The sequence below is a fragment of the Rhamphochromis longiceps genome, linkage group LG2, assembly GCF_057381845.1.
Source record: "Rhamphochromis longiceps isolate RC_006_pf linkage group LG2, R_longiceps_female_GT1.1, whole genome shotgun sequence".
NCBI lineage: Eukaryota > Metazoa > Chordata > Actinopteri > Cichliformes > Cichlidae > Rhamphochromis > Rhamphochromis longiceps.
This window is the reverse complement of record NC_140558.1, coordinates 8797128-8814584: the sequence shown is the minus strand read 5'-3', so window position 1 is coordinate 8814584 and position 17457 is coordinate 8797128. Positions and strand designations below refer to the sequence as shown.

The 17457-nt window shown below is 37.7% G+C and overlaps 2 protein-coding genes across 2 annotated transcripts; one reads left to right on the top strand and one right to left on the bottom strand.

Moving 5' to 3' along the window:
- The first annotated feature begins 4270 nt into the window (after positions 1 to 4270).
- On the top strand, positions 4271 to 6285 carry LOC146676945 (uncharacterized). The gene is made up of 2 exons (XM_085416867.1): positions 4271 to 5221; positions 5729 to 6285. Exons 1-2 carry the CDS (start codon positions 4403 to 4405, stop codon positions 6062 to 6064), a joined length of 1155 nt encoding a protein of 384 aa, XP_085272993.1. The 5' UTR covers positions 4271 to 4402; the 3' UTR covers positions 6065 to 6285.
- Positions 6286 to 6688: 403 nt separating this feature from the next.
- LOC146676944 (uncharacterized) lies at positions 6689 to 10517 on the bottom strand. Its single transcript, XM_085416855.1, has 3 exons — positions 10419 to 10517; positions 9893 to 9968; positions 6689 to 9769 (listed from the first exon to the last, which is right to left on the bottom strand). The coding sequence occupies exons 2-3, from the start codon at positions 9965 to 9967 to the stop codon at positions 7913 to 7915; spliced, it is 1932 nt and encodes a 643-aa protein (XP_085272981.1). The 5' UTR covers position 9968; positions 10419 to 10517; the 3' UTR covers positions 6689 to 7912.
- Between the last annotated feature and the right edge of the window lie 6940 nt (positions 10518 to 17457).

The following is a 17457-nucleotide window of genomic DNA, read 5'->3' as shown; positions in this document are numbered from 1 at the left end:
AAAACTTCAAATACCTTGCCACCTTGGCTGTGCCTGTTATTATGCAGTATTTCCAGGGAGCAGATGGAGGTTACACAAAGCAACCAATTTAAATTAACTGAAGTCATTTAAATAACAATCTGACCTTTGATAGGTTCAGATGGGGATCATGCAGTGAGGTGGCTTTCCTATACAAACACTGCAAATTGCTTTGCTGTGCAGATGATCCTGAGTGGAGATAAGAAAAATGAAGACGACTGCTTCTGGATTCCTTTGAAACTGATATGAAACTGTACTCTGACTGAGGCTGCAGAGGAGTGAGGCGGACAGTGACAAATCACAGCGAGTGGAGTGTGCTGCTGTTCATTAGACCCCTTATTCCATTTCACACTAGCACTGGGCCCTGTTTTTTTGGACGTCCTTTAGAAGTGCTGGGTTAGAGATTTTGCATTTGCCCTGAACATGGTTGAAGGACAACTTTAAACATGACAAAGATTTAAATGTGCTGCTCCCTTTTTTTGGTTAAGAGTTTAAGATCTGTCCGTGTGCTTCACTTAATATTATTAAAGTGTGAAGGATTAACGATGATGCTGTATAGGATAGCTGGCACTTAAAGCACATCATTGGCAGAGTCTTACAGGTTGACTTATCCAACATACTTTACTAGGATATTAAAAAGAAGCTCCTGTCACTGGTTATGAAACACTGTTCAATGGAAAGCTACACCTCCTGGATGGGAAAACTAGCTAATGCTACTCTGCAAACAAGACCTAACCAAGATACTGACATAACTACTCAGGACTGTGGTAAATGTTGGGTGTGAAGACAGTTGATTTAATGTTTTCTGTGTGTTTTTTTTTTTATATCAATGTAGATGACCCCGAATCCTCCCTCAGTTATGCTGCAATAGGTCTAGGCTGCTGGGGGATTCCCATGATGCATTGAGTATTTCGTCTTCAGTCAGTTTTCTCACTCACTATGTGTTAATAGACCTCTCTGCACTGAATCATACTTGTTATTAATCTCTGGCTTTCTTCCACAGCATGTCTTTTATTCTGTCTTCCGTGTCTCACACCAACCGGTCGCAGCAGATGGCCGCCGCTCCCTGAGCCGGGTTCTGCCGGAGGCTTCTTCCTGTTAAAAGGGAGTTTTTCCTTCCAACTGTCGCCAAAGCTATATAGATAAAATTGAATTGAACTGAATGTTGCATAAGCTATAGCTTCAACCTACACCCTTTCAGTTTGTCATTTGTCTTCTTTTTTATCATTTAATTTCTTGTAATATAAATGAACTGAACAAAGATACAGATAAAGGATAAAATTGTCATGTATACATTTAGCAAACTATGTTTTTTCCTCCATCAAAACTCTCCACTGGTATCTGTAAAACCAAACCCTGCTTTGTTTTTACTTAAAAGAAAATCATTTAAGTAGACATTTCTAATTTCTGCAGAAACAGTTTTTTCCCAGTTTGAAAGTTCCAGGATTAAAATCCTCAAATCTACAATAATGTGAAGTAATAATTAGTATCTATTTGTGCTTCTTGCTAAGATTTGAGATTTTCAATCTATAACTGCTATAAAGCTTTTTTTTAAAAAACATCTTATAGATGTTTATATGTAGAGTGTAGCTTTTCTGGTTTTCTGATGCCAACACAGTCTCATCGTTATGAGAAGTAACATTTTAATTCTTGTGTAGAAGTTTGGTCATGTTAGTGAGCAGAAGTGCTTCTTCATAGACCTGTTAAAACAGCATAAAACCTGAACATATCTTCCACGTTGAAAAAAATTTAATGAAATGTAAAATATCATAAATGTTGGTTTCAAAATCTCATTGACTAACAAAAAATGAAGATTTATGTCTATGTACACATAATTTTAAGTCACTATTTCATGAAAAGTTCAGCACTGAGCCACACGGTAAACATAGTAATCTGTTTGCCACATCAGAACATCCCATGTCCACTATTCTCATTTATCACCTCACCGTGTGTTCATCCTGTCTGAATTACCAAATATAAATACTGCCACGTTTTCCACTTCTTGCTGTTTTTAATCTTTCTTCTAATTTTCTGAGGTTTTAAAGATATACCTCACATTACAAGAAATAGCTCCCTTGTCATAATTCAAAACCTGAAATGATGGTACTATGTATGTCCTCAGCAGAGTGCCGTTTTCTAAAGCCATGGAAATATGTTAGTTGCAGGAAACCATACTTAGAAAGGTTTATGGTGTGGGCTTAATGAATGGCACAGTTGTTCACAGACTGGTGGCATCTTGGGTTAAGCACTAGTTGATAATCCTTCCAAATGTTCAGGTAATTCACTTGAGTCTGGCCCGACTGCTTTGTCAGCTGAGCTCATATTTGAATTATCCCTGCTGCTCAGCAAGAATCAATGACTAGTATGTGAGCTAGATTTCAGATTACACTGTTGCACTGGGCTTACATACTAAAAGGAGTTTTATTATGAAAGTATCCAGACTGTAAGACACAAAAGCAATTTCGCTAATTAGATTTTAACACTAGACTTGATGACTCGATTGCATCATAGAAGCTTACATGAGGATTACAGCTAAACCTTTTCCTACTGTTACATCATCAAAGACTAATTGTTACACGAGAATGTGCTGTCAGTAGTGATACTGTGCATGAGTTTAAGTCGTGTTTGGATTTTACTTTCATAATTCTGATTTGTGTTTTTAACCTTTGAAGAATAGGATCAGTACACAGAACTTAATCGTCTTTGAATGGAAAAGAAAACTGCCCGACAGCATATAAAATAATGAACATTACCTCAGTCAATGTTACAATTTTGTCTACATGTGAATAAAAATCATAATAAAACATGTTGCTGCTGGAGTTGATTACGAAGATGTTGTGGTCCATTAAAAGAAAATAATGAGGGAAAAGGATTAAATCCATAAACCAGAGGGGAACATGTTAGTTAGTAACACAGACTGTATGGATGTGGCCACAATGCCATTACTCTTTGCTTTATAGACTCATTTTGAGGCCTCAAATTTGCAAATTACCTTCTTGTTGTTTTAGCCTTTTTTAAACCAAATGCAATGACCAAGTGGGAGATCTGACTGAGAAACTGAGGACAGTGAACGCTATGATATCCCAATAGCAACAAATTACTCTTATAAAATGAGCATCATGCTGTATTAAAGACTGAAATAGCAATTGTTTTCTGAAGTCACAGATCCAGACCTTTATATGCTGCGACTTTAGTTATTTCATTATTTTTTACAACTCCTGCTTGTCATGAAAGAAAGCAAAAATGCAGGTTTAAAAATGTATTCACTGGCTTTACTTCCTAGATAATCAGATTAAGATTATCCTCTGTAACTTGGATCCATGTGTTTCTTTTCACCTGAAGACTCTAATTTCAATATGCCGAGCATAATGTCTGGATGAGCAACAAACTTCAAAAGGGGGACGTGTCGCTTGCCTCACTTTGTCTGTTTAATTAGAAAAAAAAGGTAACTGATGTGCACACTTACAATTGCATGCACACATTATGTCTACAAAACAGAGGGTATAAACTAAGATGCACAGCAGGAAACACAATGAAGTGAATTTACATTTAAAAGAGTGCTGCAAGAGAAAAGCTCATATATAATTAATACATTTTCACACTGGGTCACCAAAAAGAATACACAAAAAAAAAATCAAGGATAAAAAAACCTTCTTTAAACTATGTCAGGAACTTATGTATGGAAGCCCGTTTCCGCCACTAAAAAAAAAAAAAAAGGATACTTAACTCGAAATTTCGAGTTATCTTTCTCGAAATTTCGACTTATTTTCTCGAAATTTCGACTTAGCAACTCGAAATTTCGACTTAATAACTCGAAATTATGAGAAAAATAACTCGAAATTTTGAGTTATTTTCTCATAATTTCGAGTTAGCTCTGCCAATCAGTAATCTATGTGAATGACGTCATTTCCGTGTTACCCGGAAGCTGAAGCCCTCAGCTACAAATGCTACAGAAATGCTAATTATAGATACGGATCATGAATTCACAAATTGCTGAGTATTTTAAGCGTGGCTTCACAAATGAGGAGATTCTTGCGTTATTAGCTGAATCACATGGCATTACTATGGAAGCCCGTTTCCGCCACTAAAAAAAAAAAAAAAAGGATACTTAACTCGAAATTTCGAGTTATCTTTCTCGAAATTTCGACTTATTTTCTCGAAATTTCAACTTAGCAACTCGAAATTTCGACTTAGCAACTCGAAATTTCGACTTAATAACTCGAAATTATGAGAAAAATAACTCGAAATTTTGAGTTATTTTCTCATAATTTCGAGTTAGCTCTGCCAATCAGTAATCTATGTGAATGACGTCATTTCCGTGTTACCCGGAAGCTGAAGCCCTCAGCTACAAATGCTACAGAAATGCTAATTATAGATACGGATCATGAATTCACAAATTGCTGAGTATTTTAAGCGTGGCTTCACAAATGAGGAGATTCTTGCGTTATTAGCTGAATCACATGGCATTACTATCAGCCTCCGTACACTTGAAAGGATTTTACACAACAACCGACTTTGGCGCAGAAAGAACAAAACAGAGGTGGGAGAGGTGGCAGCTTTTATACAAGCACAATTGGCAACCTCAGGACAGTGTCATGGGTATCGTTGGATGCACCAGAAGTGTTGGATGAATGGCATTGTTACTGACAGAGAAACCGTTCGTCTTCTGCTCCGTTTATTCGATGGAGAAGGTGTGGATTTGAGGTCACGTAGACGACTGCGGAGGCGAGTGTATCATAGCAGAGGCCCCAACTATGTGTGGCATATCGACGGCTACGATAAACTGAAGCCATTTGGGATTGCAATCAGTGGATGCATTGACGGATTTTCAAGGAGTATAATATGGCTAGACGCTTACAAGACAAATAATGACCCGAGAGTAATTGCTGGCTACTTCATGGATGCCGTGATTCAACAAGGTGGTTGCCCTGATCGAGTGAGATTAGATCTAGGAACAGAAAACGTCCATGTGGCTCACATGCAACGATTTTTGCACTTTACAGACAATGAACCAGAAAGAGAGCACGTCATATTTGGAGCAAGTACAGGAAATCAACGCATTGAAAGATGGTGGCTAATCTTACGAAGCCAGTGTATCCAGTACTGGATTGAACTATTTGACAAACTAAGAGAGGATGGCCACTTCTCAGACTCTTTCTTGGACAAATCATTGGTCCAGTTCTGTTTTCTTCACATTATACAGGTGAGTTTACATAGGTGATTGTGTAAACGACATGTATTGTAACTGTTTAATTTGTAACAACTCACACGGCCTTTGTATATTATAGAAACATCAGATATATTAAAGTACACGTGAAAAGTAGTGCTTTTTTTTTTTTTAAACTGTTTTGTTAAAAAAAAAATTCCACATATATATCAAGGAACACAATTATACATTATAACACATTGATTATTTATGTGTTTAGGCCTCTCTCTGTACTCGGTTAGCATTTTTGGTGGGTCAAAACTAAGTAAATAAGTATCTGTCTGTTCATGGTGTGTGTGTGTGTGTGTGTGTGTGTGTGTGTGTGTGTGTGTGTAGGTATGTGTGTGTATATATACGGATATATATCATTAATGTAGCTCAAAGCTAAATTAATGGTGTGTAAGCTAAGAAAATCAATGTAGAAGTTAGTTGTGCTTTTGTACATTAACATTTTCATATTGTATGCCTGAAAATGTTTCTTTTGTTCATTTTGTTTTCATCTAGGAAGAATTAAATGAAGTTGCTTTGGCCTGGAATGACCACAGAATGCGCCCAGTCCACAACTCCCGAAGTCCTCATGGCCGACCATCTTTTATGTATGCCCTCCCAGACATTTATGGCGCGAGGGACTGTCTCAAACATGTCAATATGGACAAAGTTGAAGCCTGCCTTGAAGAATGCGTGTTCAAAGACTTTCCATGTGAAGAGGATGTCTTTCATCTCTGTGTAGAACTCATGTCAGAACATAACCTGGACTTCTCAGATGATGTGTTTCATACAGTGGATCTGTATGTAAAGCTAAGGCAGTTGATGCTTACTGAGTTGGAGCTTTTGCCTTAAAGGTTAGACATCATTATGCATTTTTAATTCTGTATTTTCATATTTAAATTGTAAACTTTTATGAGTTATTAATTTTTGGATGGTTGTCGTTTTTGGGGCACACATACATGGGTTTTGAGGGCCTGAAAATGTATTTCACGAACAGGGCCAATTGAAAAAGGCTATAAAAATTGTATTTAATTTTTGGAGGGTTGTTTTTTTTTTTGGATGGTTTATTTCAATTAACAAACCAATTTTTTGTTTTAAAAGCCTTATTATTAAAACATATGTAAACATAATGTCTGTTAGACCTGCTATTTGGAGGATATGCAGCGCATGTCACCTTGGAATTATGATTTCAACTTTTTGTAAATATGCTTTTTCATCTTTCTTTTTATTTGAGTAATTATTGATGTTTTGAAATATCTGGTTATGTAGCAGTAAAAAAAATTTTCACTGTCATTTTTTTCACTGCTGAGACTTTTTATATATACTGACTGTTTTCCTGATTATGGGCAGTATAATTATATATTTTTTAGCATATGGATAACCTAACTGAGTGAGATTTATGGACCTTTTTTTTTTTTTTTCGGATTGCGCCTCAGAATAATAAAAACCCAGAAATTACCAAAATTAAAGATGTAATTTGTCTCATTGAACACTTTATTATAAAACACAGATCTTTTGCCATCATCTTGTCTTAAAACAAAATAACTGTACTGTATTTACAGTAACACAAAAAACCTTAAAGTATTCTTATAAAAAGCTAATTGCAAGCACAAGACTTGGAAAAAGTACGATAATACACTCAACAAAAATATGCAATATGTTTTGCAAAAGTTCAATTATTATTAAAAATACAAAAAGAATGGGACAATAAAAAGAGATTGAGGATAATATGGCAAGATCTGATAACAATATCCTACAATTAAAGAATAAGAACGTGTGGTCTAAAACCACTATGAAGCAAATACATTAGGCTCAAACATGAAAACAGAAATATAGGAAAATATCTTTTAAATAACTACCCCATCGGCTATGTAGTTTTGAAAAAGGGGGCTATGATACACAGGGGTTTTTTTCCATTACAAAAATCAGGAAAAGCCAACCAAAAATCCACCTTCAGCTAAGCAATTGCTGATTTCACAGAAATCCAAAATAAAAGCATATAGGTGTGCCTTATGGCCATTCAATTTAGCAAAAGTCACCATAACCCAGATGGCTAAACAGAACTGTACAAACATAACTGTAATAAAATACAATGATAAAGTAAAACCTGACTTGTAAACTGTAAAATGTGTGCACGATGATAAAACATGTAGGAGATATTGCATATATCTCCTACATGTACTATACACTACATATTGCAGGGGTCTCAATCTCTAATTTTCTGGTGAACCACTACAATACATGTCATCTTTTGACATTACATTACTAAAATTTGACAAATTAAAATGAACCTAATGCATTTTTTAAAGTTGATTTTGGATTCAAATAATAGTAAAATTGAATAAAAGGTGGAAAAACTGCTTTCATTGTTCACATGCACACATGCTGACTGAGGAAATGGGAATGCTTATAAATGGTCTCCAGACTGCCACTCTGAGACCTCTGCAGAAATGCATTTCACAAGTGTTTAGAAAAATATTGCCTCAGTTGTAATAGGAAAACACAGAAACACAAAGAAGTACCTCAAATTGCATTACAGTGGTATTTCACCAAAGACTTTTTCTTGGAACTCAGTTTCTAAACACCTGAAACCTTTGCTGTGACATTCACATGGGAACACTTTAGTCTTAGTTCACAACTCAAATATAATCTGTTGTAAAACAACAATGGCTTTTAAGCCATTGTCCGTGAATCAAACCTTTAGATAATGTCCATAACCCACACATTTGATTCCAACACACTGTTCATCTCCGATCTGAAGTCAGGATAGCTGTCATAATTTATCGACAGCTCCAGTACACACCCACATGTGTGTGCCACAGGTCGTCTCTGGAAACCTTTCAGTTCGTTAAACCCAATGATGATGTTCTTTCCCAGATGTAAATCTGAACCTGTGCAAAACCTGAGGAACAAACACAAATGTTCCTTCTCAGCATTCTTCACATATGTAGTTAGATATTTCTGAATCAGCTTCTGGTGAGCCGTCATTGTTTCAGGGAAAGTGAGACACTTGAGAACTTTTCTCACAGTTGGTTGGAGGGTTTCATAAACTGAAGATAGATCACAAAGGCTTTCCCATGCAGTGCTGAGTGTTCTTGCCCACTGTTCAATAACATAGGCAGGCTCTTGGACAAGTGTTTTGTGTGCAAGCTCCAATAGGACTTCAGTGGCATTGCAGGCTGTTGGTATCTTTCTGCAGCTGTGGTTATCAAGTATGTCTATAAGTTCTTCTTGGTCCACGGTGCTAAAGTCTGATCGCCACGCCTCTAACACTGTACGCTCAGAGTCAGGCATGAACTTAAGGAAATTCTCCACAATATCACTCTTTACATATCCAAAGGCAGCTTGTTCCAGAATGGCAGGTGCAATTTTCACAGGCAGATATTTCTCTCTAACCCATCCAAATGCAATGATTCTGCCCACACTCTCCCACTCCGGTTGCCCAAGATCATGCCTTAAGAAGGGCACTTTGTAAACGTTTCCAGTGGTGCACTGGTCATAGAATTCTTTCCAGAATTCTGAAAGACAGTCTCTCACAACTCCCCCATCGTCATGGGCCATTTCAGGTGTTCCATCAGGCAGTAAGACCTGGATTTTGATGTCGACATCTTCAAGGTCCTTATCACTAAAATGTGAAATGAGCTCTGACATTACCTGCCCTCTGTGGACCACCACTACTCTCCTCACTCTCTCACTGGATGGACCAGGTTGTGGAGAAAAAATCAGGGTGTCATCCAAATTTATTGGCTCACTGTCAGAAAAGGGGCCAACAAAAATAATGTCACTGCTGTGAGAAGTGTTAGTGCTTAGAGACTGCGTGGAAGATTGTGGAAGGTTATCGTTTGGAGTGTCTTCAATGTATGTCACATCATGGCTGATTGTTTCAAATGGAGCAGATGTTTGGACTGTAGTGACAGTAAAAGAAGAGGTTTGGTTTTGAGGACTCGCTTCAATTTCTGAAGATGGATGCAAACCTGGGTTGGAGCTCTGAAGGCTGTCATTTTGTTTTTTCTTTGTGGTGAGGTAGAACCTGAGGATATTAAGTTTTGTGACATGATAAAGTTCTCCTACTGTCAATGCATCATCGACTATCATCTCTTGATAATCCTTCAGATCACAGTCAAAATCTGTTAAGGGCCCCTGAATGTTTCCTCCATCTGGAAAGAACAGGCCTGTTGCAACCTGTAATATGTCCCTTTTCTTGGCATCCTTGCAGATGTCTATTTTTCTTGTTCCTCCTCCTCGTCTAGCTCTAACCTGCTTGAAAACCTCAGTGTCTTCATCATAATGCATCCATCCTATTTCTATTTTTCTATTTCTCTTCAGAGCATTTCTTTTATGGGTTGTTTGGGAATGTTCTTCTTGCCGTGTGCTACTGCCATCCTCTTCAGATAATTTTCTTTTGGACAGTTTGGATTTCAGCCGTTCAAAAAGCGCTGACTTGCGGCTGCTGCCCCTCCGTCTGCAAAATCCAAATACTGCTAGACGATCACCGTATGATGGCAAATAAGTCTTCAGCTCCTCATCTGTCATTAGACTTATGACACTGGCATCAATCTAAAGATGGAAAAATAATTTAATTTATTGAAACAACCAGCCTTGAAAATACAATTCTATTTTTAACTTAAGAACAATGAGGAAAAGTTGCATTTCAACCAGTATCTTGTTGGAATTAAGTACCTTCTCATTCTCCAAGGTCTGTATAATTTCCTCAGAGACTTCTCTTTGTTTCAAGAATTCAGTCAAGTCTCCCATGCTGTAAGGAAGGATGTAAATTAAAATTACAAAATTAAAATAAAGCCACCATATTATCGTCAAAGTATCTGTGCCTACCTACATTATGAGCTCTGACTATGGTGGAGAAGTGGGAACTGCATTTTTAAGTGTCCATTTGCACTGTAACTACAATCAGCATCACAATACAGTCAATCCCACATTTTCTCAGTTGTCTGGTTACAGTTTTATTGGTTTTGTTCCTTATTTATATAGTTGTCAGTCATATTCCCTGTTTTGGGTGATTTGTGATTTTGTTTTATACAGTGCTGTATACTTATTACGCATGCTTTCAGCAAAACGTCTGTTTCATCAGACGTAACAGGTGTCATTAGCGTGTAACAGAAACCTTATAGGTACCTTTGGTTAACCCTGACGTTGCATTCTATTCAACTTTGTATGTAACAATCGCTGTCACACTGTTTTTATATACCTTTTATCCAGTTATCATTTGTAGGAAGGCATTCAAAACTGAAGAACCTGGCGCCATTTGTTGTTAATACAGCAGCTCACGACACGATCCAGTTTTGAGTGTCACCCCTTTGCGCCATATCCTTCCGGGTAACAAGGAAATGACATCAGCCACGTAGATTTCTTATTGGCAGCGCTAACTCGAAATTTCGAGTTATTTTCTCAAAATTTCGACTTATTTTCTCAAAATTTCGAGTTATCTTTCTCGAAATTTCGAGTTATTTTCTCAAAATTTCGAGTTAATAACTCGAAATTTCGAGTTAATAAGTCCGAATTTTGAGAAAATAACTCGAAATTTCGAGAAAATAAGTCGAAATTTCGAGAAAGATAACTCGAAATTTCGAGTTATGGATCTTTTTTTTTTTTTTTTTAGTGGCGGAAACGGGCTTCCATAGGGAACTGGCATGCATCATTACAACAATTGTTGTGGTTATGAAGAAATTAAAAAAGTTCAAACAATACATCTTAGCATGTCTTAGCACCGTATTCAAGGCAGGAGAGATACTTTTTCAAAGTGCACAAGCAGAATAATGAATTCACCACACATGGGGACAGATGAAGTTGCAACCCTGTGAGTCTGGAATTTCTCAACATGTCCATTTGTTTTGCAATTTTCCACTGAGATCATTCACAACCTGATAAACGACCTCTTTTTTTAGCTCCAAAGAAATGTGTGGGGTATTTCCCAAGCTCTGGCTCGCAACTGCTTAGGAATTAAAGCCATTTTTATATAGAGGCCCCATTTTCAGAGGCTCAACTGACTAACAAGTAGTTTCAAATGTGTGGAACTAATTGTCACTGGAAAACTCAATATGATGTCCAAAGAGATGTTGCAAGTAGAGGAGGCCACCGTACTGTTAGGCTGAAAAACCAAAACAAACTCATCAAGATGAAGAAAAACTTTACAGCTGATAAAATCAACAATCTGGTGCATTTTGATTGGTAATGTCATAAATATCATAAAGTGGATGATCACAGATTGTTTCCTTGGTTATGAAAAACTCTTCACAACATCTAGACAAGTCAAGAAAACTCTTGAGGAGGTTTACAAATGTCATCAATGGAAATACAGAGGATTTACAAACCACTGGTTATACTCAAAAACTGGAAAGTCAGGGTTTGCCATAAAATATTTAAAAGAGCCTTAAAAACTGTTAATTTGTAACAAGGTAAAATTGTATCAAAATGATGGGAAGAGAAAAAGAGAAAACCATGATGATGAAGGAAAAAGCTCATGATCTGAAGCACATCGGTCATCTTTGGTCCAACAGTGTAGAAGCAGTGTTTATGGCACAGACGTGGAACCAGGCCAGTACTGCTGATGTGACTGCCAACAGAAGTAGCATGATTATTTCTGTGAAATACAGGATTATATAGAGACCCAGAAATAAACAGCAACTGAAGGTGGCTCCAAAAATTACCTAGCAGAACATTCCAGAGAAGAAACGGAGCTTTTGGTGATACTCATGGCTTCTCAACAGTCATTGACCACAAACGACTTTCATCCAACTATTAAAAACAATCCTTTCATTTAAAATGTCAGGTTGTCCAATTACTTTGTCTGTCTGACAATTGGTGACTTTATATAGAAAAATGACAACACAGATAACAGAAAACTTTTGTTAAACCCTCTGAATAAAACCTGTAACCTTCTTTAAAATGCTAAATCGTGAGACTTCACTTGTAAAGGTACACCAGTATACAGTGTTGGGGAGTAACGGAATACATGTACCGCCGTTACGTATTCAAAATACAAAATATGAGTAACTGTATTCCATTACAGTTACCGTTTAAAAAGGTGGTATTCAGAATACAGTTACTTTGTTGAAATAAATGGATTACACTGCGGTACTTTCCTGTTTCATTTTGTCGCGGGTCAGGACTGTTTGGGTTTTGTTTGACAGCTACGTTCTGTTGTTCCAGGCGGCAGCGTTATGGTTGCCATGGTTACAGGGCGACGCTCTCTCTCTCTGCGACTGTGTGTTTCCTGGGTGAGAGAGCGCCTTTTCGTTGTTGTTGTTGTGCTAAGCTAACAGGCAGAATGCTACAAGCATAGCCCTAAAGCAGGGGTGCCCAATCCCAGTCCTCGAGATCTACTATCCTGCAGCTTTTAGATGCATCCCTACTCCAACACAGCTGAATCAAATGGTTTGATTACCTCTTCAGCATGCCATCAAGTTTGGCAAAGGCCTGATAACAAGCCATTCAGTTGATTCAGGTGTGTCAGAAGAAGGATGCGTCTAAAAGCTGCAGGACGGTAGCTCTCGAGGACTGGGATTGGGCACCCCTGCCCTAAAGAATGTAGCATCATGGGCAGTGTAGTCCGTGCTGCAGGGAGAATGGACTGCCATACACGTTATGGGTCTGTGAGCGCGAGGAGGGAGAAAAAGGAGAGTGGAAAGGTACGAGCTGTCATCGAGGAAAAACGGGAGCTGGAAGCATGTAAATATAATAATAACCACTGCAGCCAAGAAGAGTGCCTGATGAGCCCAGTTGTAAGTAAGCTATTAAGACTCGACTGTACGCTGTGTTGGTGTTTTCCTCCGAAACAATAAGTTCCGTTGGAGCAGCCTTTCAACGCCTCTCTCTGGCTCTCGCAAGAAAAGTTGACCCACACAACAAAGTAAAGCTATTTTTCGGCTACCAGCCGACAGGGACCCCGCCATATTAGTCAGAGGTCCCTTTACTACAGTTCGGAGTCGCGAACCTTCAGTAATAGTAATAAATCACACAGCAATAGTACATTCACGTAGTTGTAAAAAGCATGATAATATATTAAGTAATCCAAAGTATTCAGAATACGTTACTGTCATTGAGTAACGTAACGGAATACGTTACAGAATACATTTTGGGGCATGCATTCTGTATTCTGTAATGGAATACATTTTAAAAGTAACCTTCCCAACACTGCCAGTATAGCATTGTGAGCTCTACATTCTGAATGGGGAAAGTGACCTTATTCAATTAATATCAACTACTAATGCCCATTCTGCGAATACCCATCACCTTGTATCTCTGTTTTGGTCACCACCACCAACCCCTAAGGAAACACTTGGTTCTTTAATAATTAAATGCTCCAATGTCTTCACAACTACACAGTGTACAATGAGATTTTAAGATGATATGATTTTCTGCTTTTTGCAGAAAACAGATGTTTCAGGAAAGCAGCTGAGAAACCCAAATTTAGTAGATCAGTGAAAATCTCAAAAATTAAATTAAAGAGGCTAAAACTGTGCAGATGGGTGTTAATGCAATAATGTTTGTTTACAGCTTTAAGGAGGCTGAAAACACTTCTTCACCATTACATACTTTACATGGTTAGAGAGTTGCTTTAGAAATTATGCACCCATTATCTATTTATTCAGATGTGAAGCATGGATCTCTGTATAGTAAGTGTGTTATCCTTTGTGGCCATGTGGGAGCTGTGTATCACACTCACATGAAAGCCCGAGGCTGTCCCAGGAGAAGTGTGTAAATCTCTTACTGTACATTCAGCCACCTTTTTATAATGACTTCTGCAGTTCTATTATTACCAAGGCATAGATTTCATGTTTGTCAAGGCAGAAAATAATAGCTCTGAAAGTGTTACATTCCTCTATGAAAAATGTGAAAAAGAAAAGCTCAGCTAAAATGTGCTGACTGTGGGCGAGTGCACACTGTACCTCCCACGAAGAAGAGGGGATACCGTGATTTGTATGCCTCCAACCACTGATCACATATCGTGAATGGTGTCGCGATGGGGTAAAAGGGAGCAGGGGTACAGATGGATCCCTGAGGCACCTCCATTAAGCAAAGTTTAACAAGGTAAGCATTTCTTGTGTTACACTGGTGTCAAATGCACTGCTGCCTGTAAAGTGCCTAGGGATACATTTTTCAAGTGTGAACACAAAAGGTACAATAAGACTTTGGCCTTCAGCCATATGGGAAAATAGTTGAATGAGAAGAAAATCTATTTATAACATCACATTTGCCATGCTCAGTAGAAACCAAAATAAACGTCTGTGTGTATGATAAGCTAAAAACAACTTTGGAAAGAAAGGTCTATTTAGCCAGCTTGAAAAGGAAATTGGGGACTCATTAGCCATCAGGAAGCTGGTCCTGAACATTGGCAAGCTCCCGCAGAGAGTTCCACTGAGGCTAGGAGATGTTCTGTAATTTCCAACCCGGAGCTAATCTGTACAGCATGCTGTGTGGTGAGATTGCGATTTCTACTTGGGGCGGATGGCGTGGTGGCGGTGGTGTTGGTGGTGCTGGGAGGGGGGGGGATGATGGATTTGTTGCATTTGAACTCCCTCATGTCTTCCTTGTCACGTCTGTAATTAAATATGTGCTCCCTGGGAGACAGAGGGGTACCGAGTAATAAAAAGCAAGCTTTGTAAGAGTCCCTCTCCCTCTCTCTCTCTCTTTTGATGTTTTAGTTTGTGTTTGTTGGCATAGTGACAACCCCCAAGACATGCCTTACATGCAGTTTTAATGCTTTTAAAAGAAAATCTCAATATCAGCCAAGAACCATATCTGCTCATACCTCGCCATGAGCTTGCAGTCAGCAAAGAATGTGGTATAATGTTAATTAAATGGCTGTAATGCACATTTCCTTTCATATAGCCTAAGAGGAAAAAATAAATGGAGGTACTTTCTGTATTTACAGCAATTTTGAAAGACTACTGTATGTCCTAATTAAATTTTTTCCACTTTTTTTCTCTTGTGGTAAATATGAGGTTTGAAACTGCAGAGCAGAGAACGCTCAGGGGTCATTAAAGCATAGTACTGAAAAACAACAACAAAAACTGGCAGTCACACTCTGTCTGTTATATTTTATAGCCACTATTTAAATTTTCTTTGTTAGTCTGTTTTGTGATTCACCATTGGATTTGTTTTTGTCCAACTGGAAGTTCAAAGGGTTCAAAATTTTGGACTTTCAACTGTCAACGGATCAATTTTTATAAAGTTGGTATTTACTTAAATTTCCTGCTCTGAATAATCAAAAAAGGTATCAGTTTTAACTGGTGTTCTTGAAATCTTATTCTGGCAAGAACATTCGGATAGAAAGAAAATGTTCTATGTGAATCATATCCCCAGAACACAAGCTTGATTTATTGAAAGTTATTGATCTAACTCATGGATGTTTTTTTTAGGGAGGATAATTTGTTTTAAAGGGAAGGTGTAGAGCCAAAGATGTTGTGTGAGATGAGAGGTACATGGAAAAAAGAGAAGAAAAAAGCATAGGAAGTTAGTTGTTGTTTGGTCCACTTATCAGCACAATCAGCTGTTTCAACAGCAGCTGCAACCTGTAGTACATGGAGCAATCAAGGCAGGCTAACCCCCTTAGTGCATAATTGCTGCAATTTGTGTCAGAAGTCAGACTCATAATTTAGTATCAAAAATCTGAACACATGTATGTGATACTAGCCTAGTCTAACAGCTGTTTGTGAGGTCATTACAAAAATCAGTCTACTGTTTAGTGTGGACGCGTTATCACTGCCTTTTTCATGTCACTGAGCACGAGTTATTATTAAATGTAGTTCAATAGCAAGTATATATTTCATGTCAGGAACATGTGAAATATACCATGTGTATATCACCATGACAAAAGAAAAAAAAATCTTCATGCTTCAATCATTTTAGGACAAAAAGAGGTTGGATCAAAATTATCGCAACCATGTGCAATGAACTTACAACCTCATTGGACCAAATCTGCAACCACTCACGGTTGTTGTGGTCGTTCAAAATGGTGATAAAGACAGACTCTTTAATTTGGGAAGGAGTTGAGTTGCAGAGTCATTACAATGTGTTAGCAATCACAGCATGATCACAGAAAGGATTCCCTCTGCCACAAACCCTCTAACCTCTTTTTGGCCTTTTTAAAAGTGGAAAATATGAATTTTATGAAGAATAAAGAATAAAAAAAAGAGTGCCATTATTTGAAAATCTCATAAACTCATATTTTAGTCACAATGGAACATAGAAAATACATTACACGTTTAAATGGAGAAATCTGTTCTAAGTGTCATATCTCAGAAAAGCTGGAACTTTTCTTTGGAAAGTTGAAAAATGTTTGCCTTGTTTATCTCTGTGTAACATCCCCACTTCTTTTAATAACATTCCTGGCAACTGAGGAGAACAGCTGCTGGACTTTTGGGAGAGAAATGTTATCCCATTTTTGTCTGATGTAGGCTTCTAGCTGCTCAGCAGTCCTGGGTCTTTGTTGTGTTTTTCATTTTCATTTCACGATGTGTCAAATGTTTCCAGCTGGTGAAAGGTCTTGACTGCAGACCTCCAAAGCTATGCTGTTCTAATTGCTGCAGGATGCAATAGTATGCAGCTTAAAATATTCAAGACTTTTCCTCAAAAAGATGTCATCGGATAGGAGCATATGTTGGAAAAGGGTAATTAGACATAGTTTAAAACAAACAAACAAACAAACAAAAAACTTTGTTGGATACCCCAAATAAATAAATGTTCTTGGGAAGAAAAATGCAGTTTTTGCAGGACTCACTCAAGATCCAATTTTGGGGGTTTGCTCAGTATCACGGGCATTTGCTTTTAATTAGAAAAGTAATTCAATACAAAAGAGTTGTTTCTTTTTTATGTAAATAGGTTCATTTTATGGGTCATTTTGCATTAAAAGTCCCTCGGATTACCATTGTCAGTTGCACTGTAGCCGTGTAAGTAATGTGTAATTTATTATAGAGCAGCACGTTGGTCATCGTGTGTTAGTACCTCAGCAAGTTTAATAGTTTCATAACACCCCATAATAAATCCCTTCAGACCAATCTGATTCCGTTGTTTGCACTCCTTATTTGTTTTCCCAGCATACAGAACTGGCTGTTAGAGCCGGAAGAGCTGATTTATTTATTTAAATAAGGCACTGCATGAAAAGTGCACACAGCTGCCTAAGCCTGAGTACATGAACCTTACTAAAACTGTAAGTTTGAAGATTTAGATGCAATGTTGAAGCTATTTAAATAAAGTTTTTAGAGGGCAACTCCAGTACAGATTAA

Excerpts from the sequence above, each read along its gene's own strand:
- LOC146676945 (XM_085416867.1), top strand. The coding sequence starts at position 4,403 with ATGAATTCACAAATTGCTGAGTATTTTAAGCGTGGCTTCACAAATGAG. Across the intron at positions 5,222-5,728 it reads GTTTTCTTCACATTATACAG|GAAGAATTAAATGAAGTTGC; the intron begins GTGAGTTTACAT and ends GTTTTCATCTAG.
- LOC146676944 (XM_085416855.1), bottom strand. The coding sequence starts at position 9,967 with ATGGGAGACTTGACTGAATTCTTGAAACAAAGAGAAGTCTCTGAGGAA. Across the intron at positions 9,770-9,892 it reads AGACCTTGGAGAATGAGAAG|ATTGATGCCAGTGTCATAAG; the intron begins GTACTTAATTCC and ends TTCCATCTTTAG.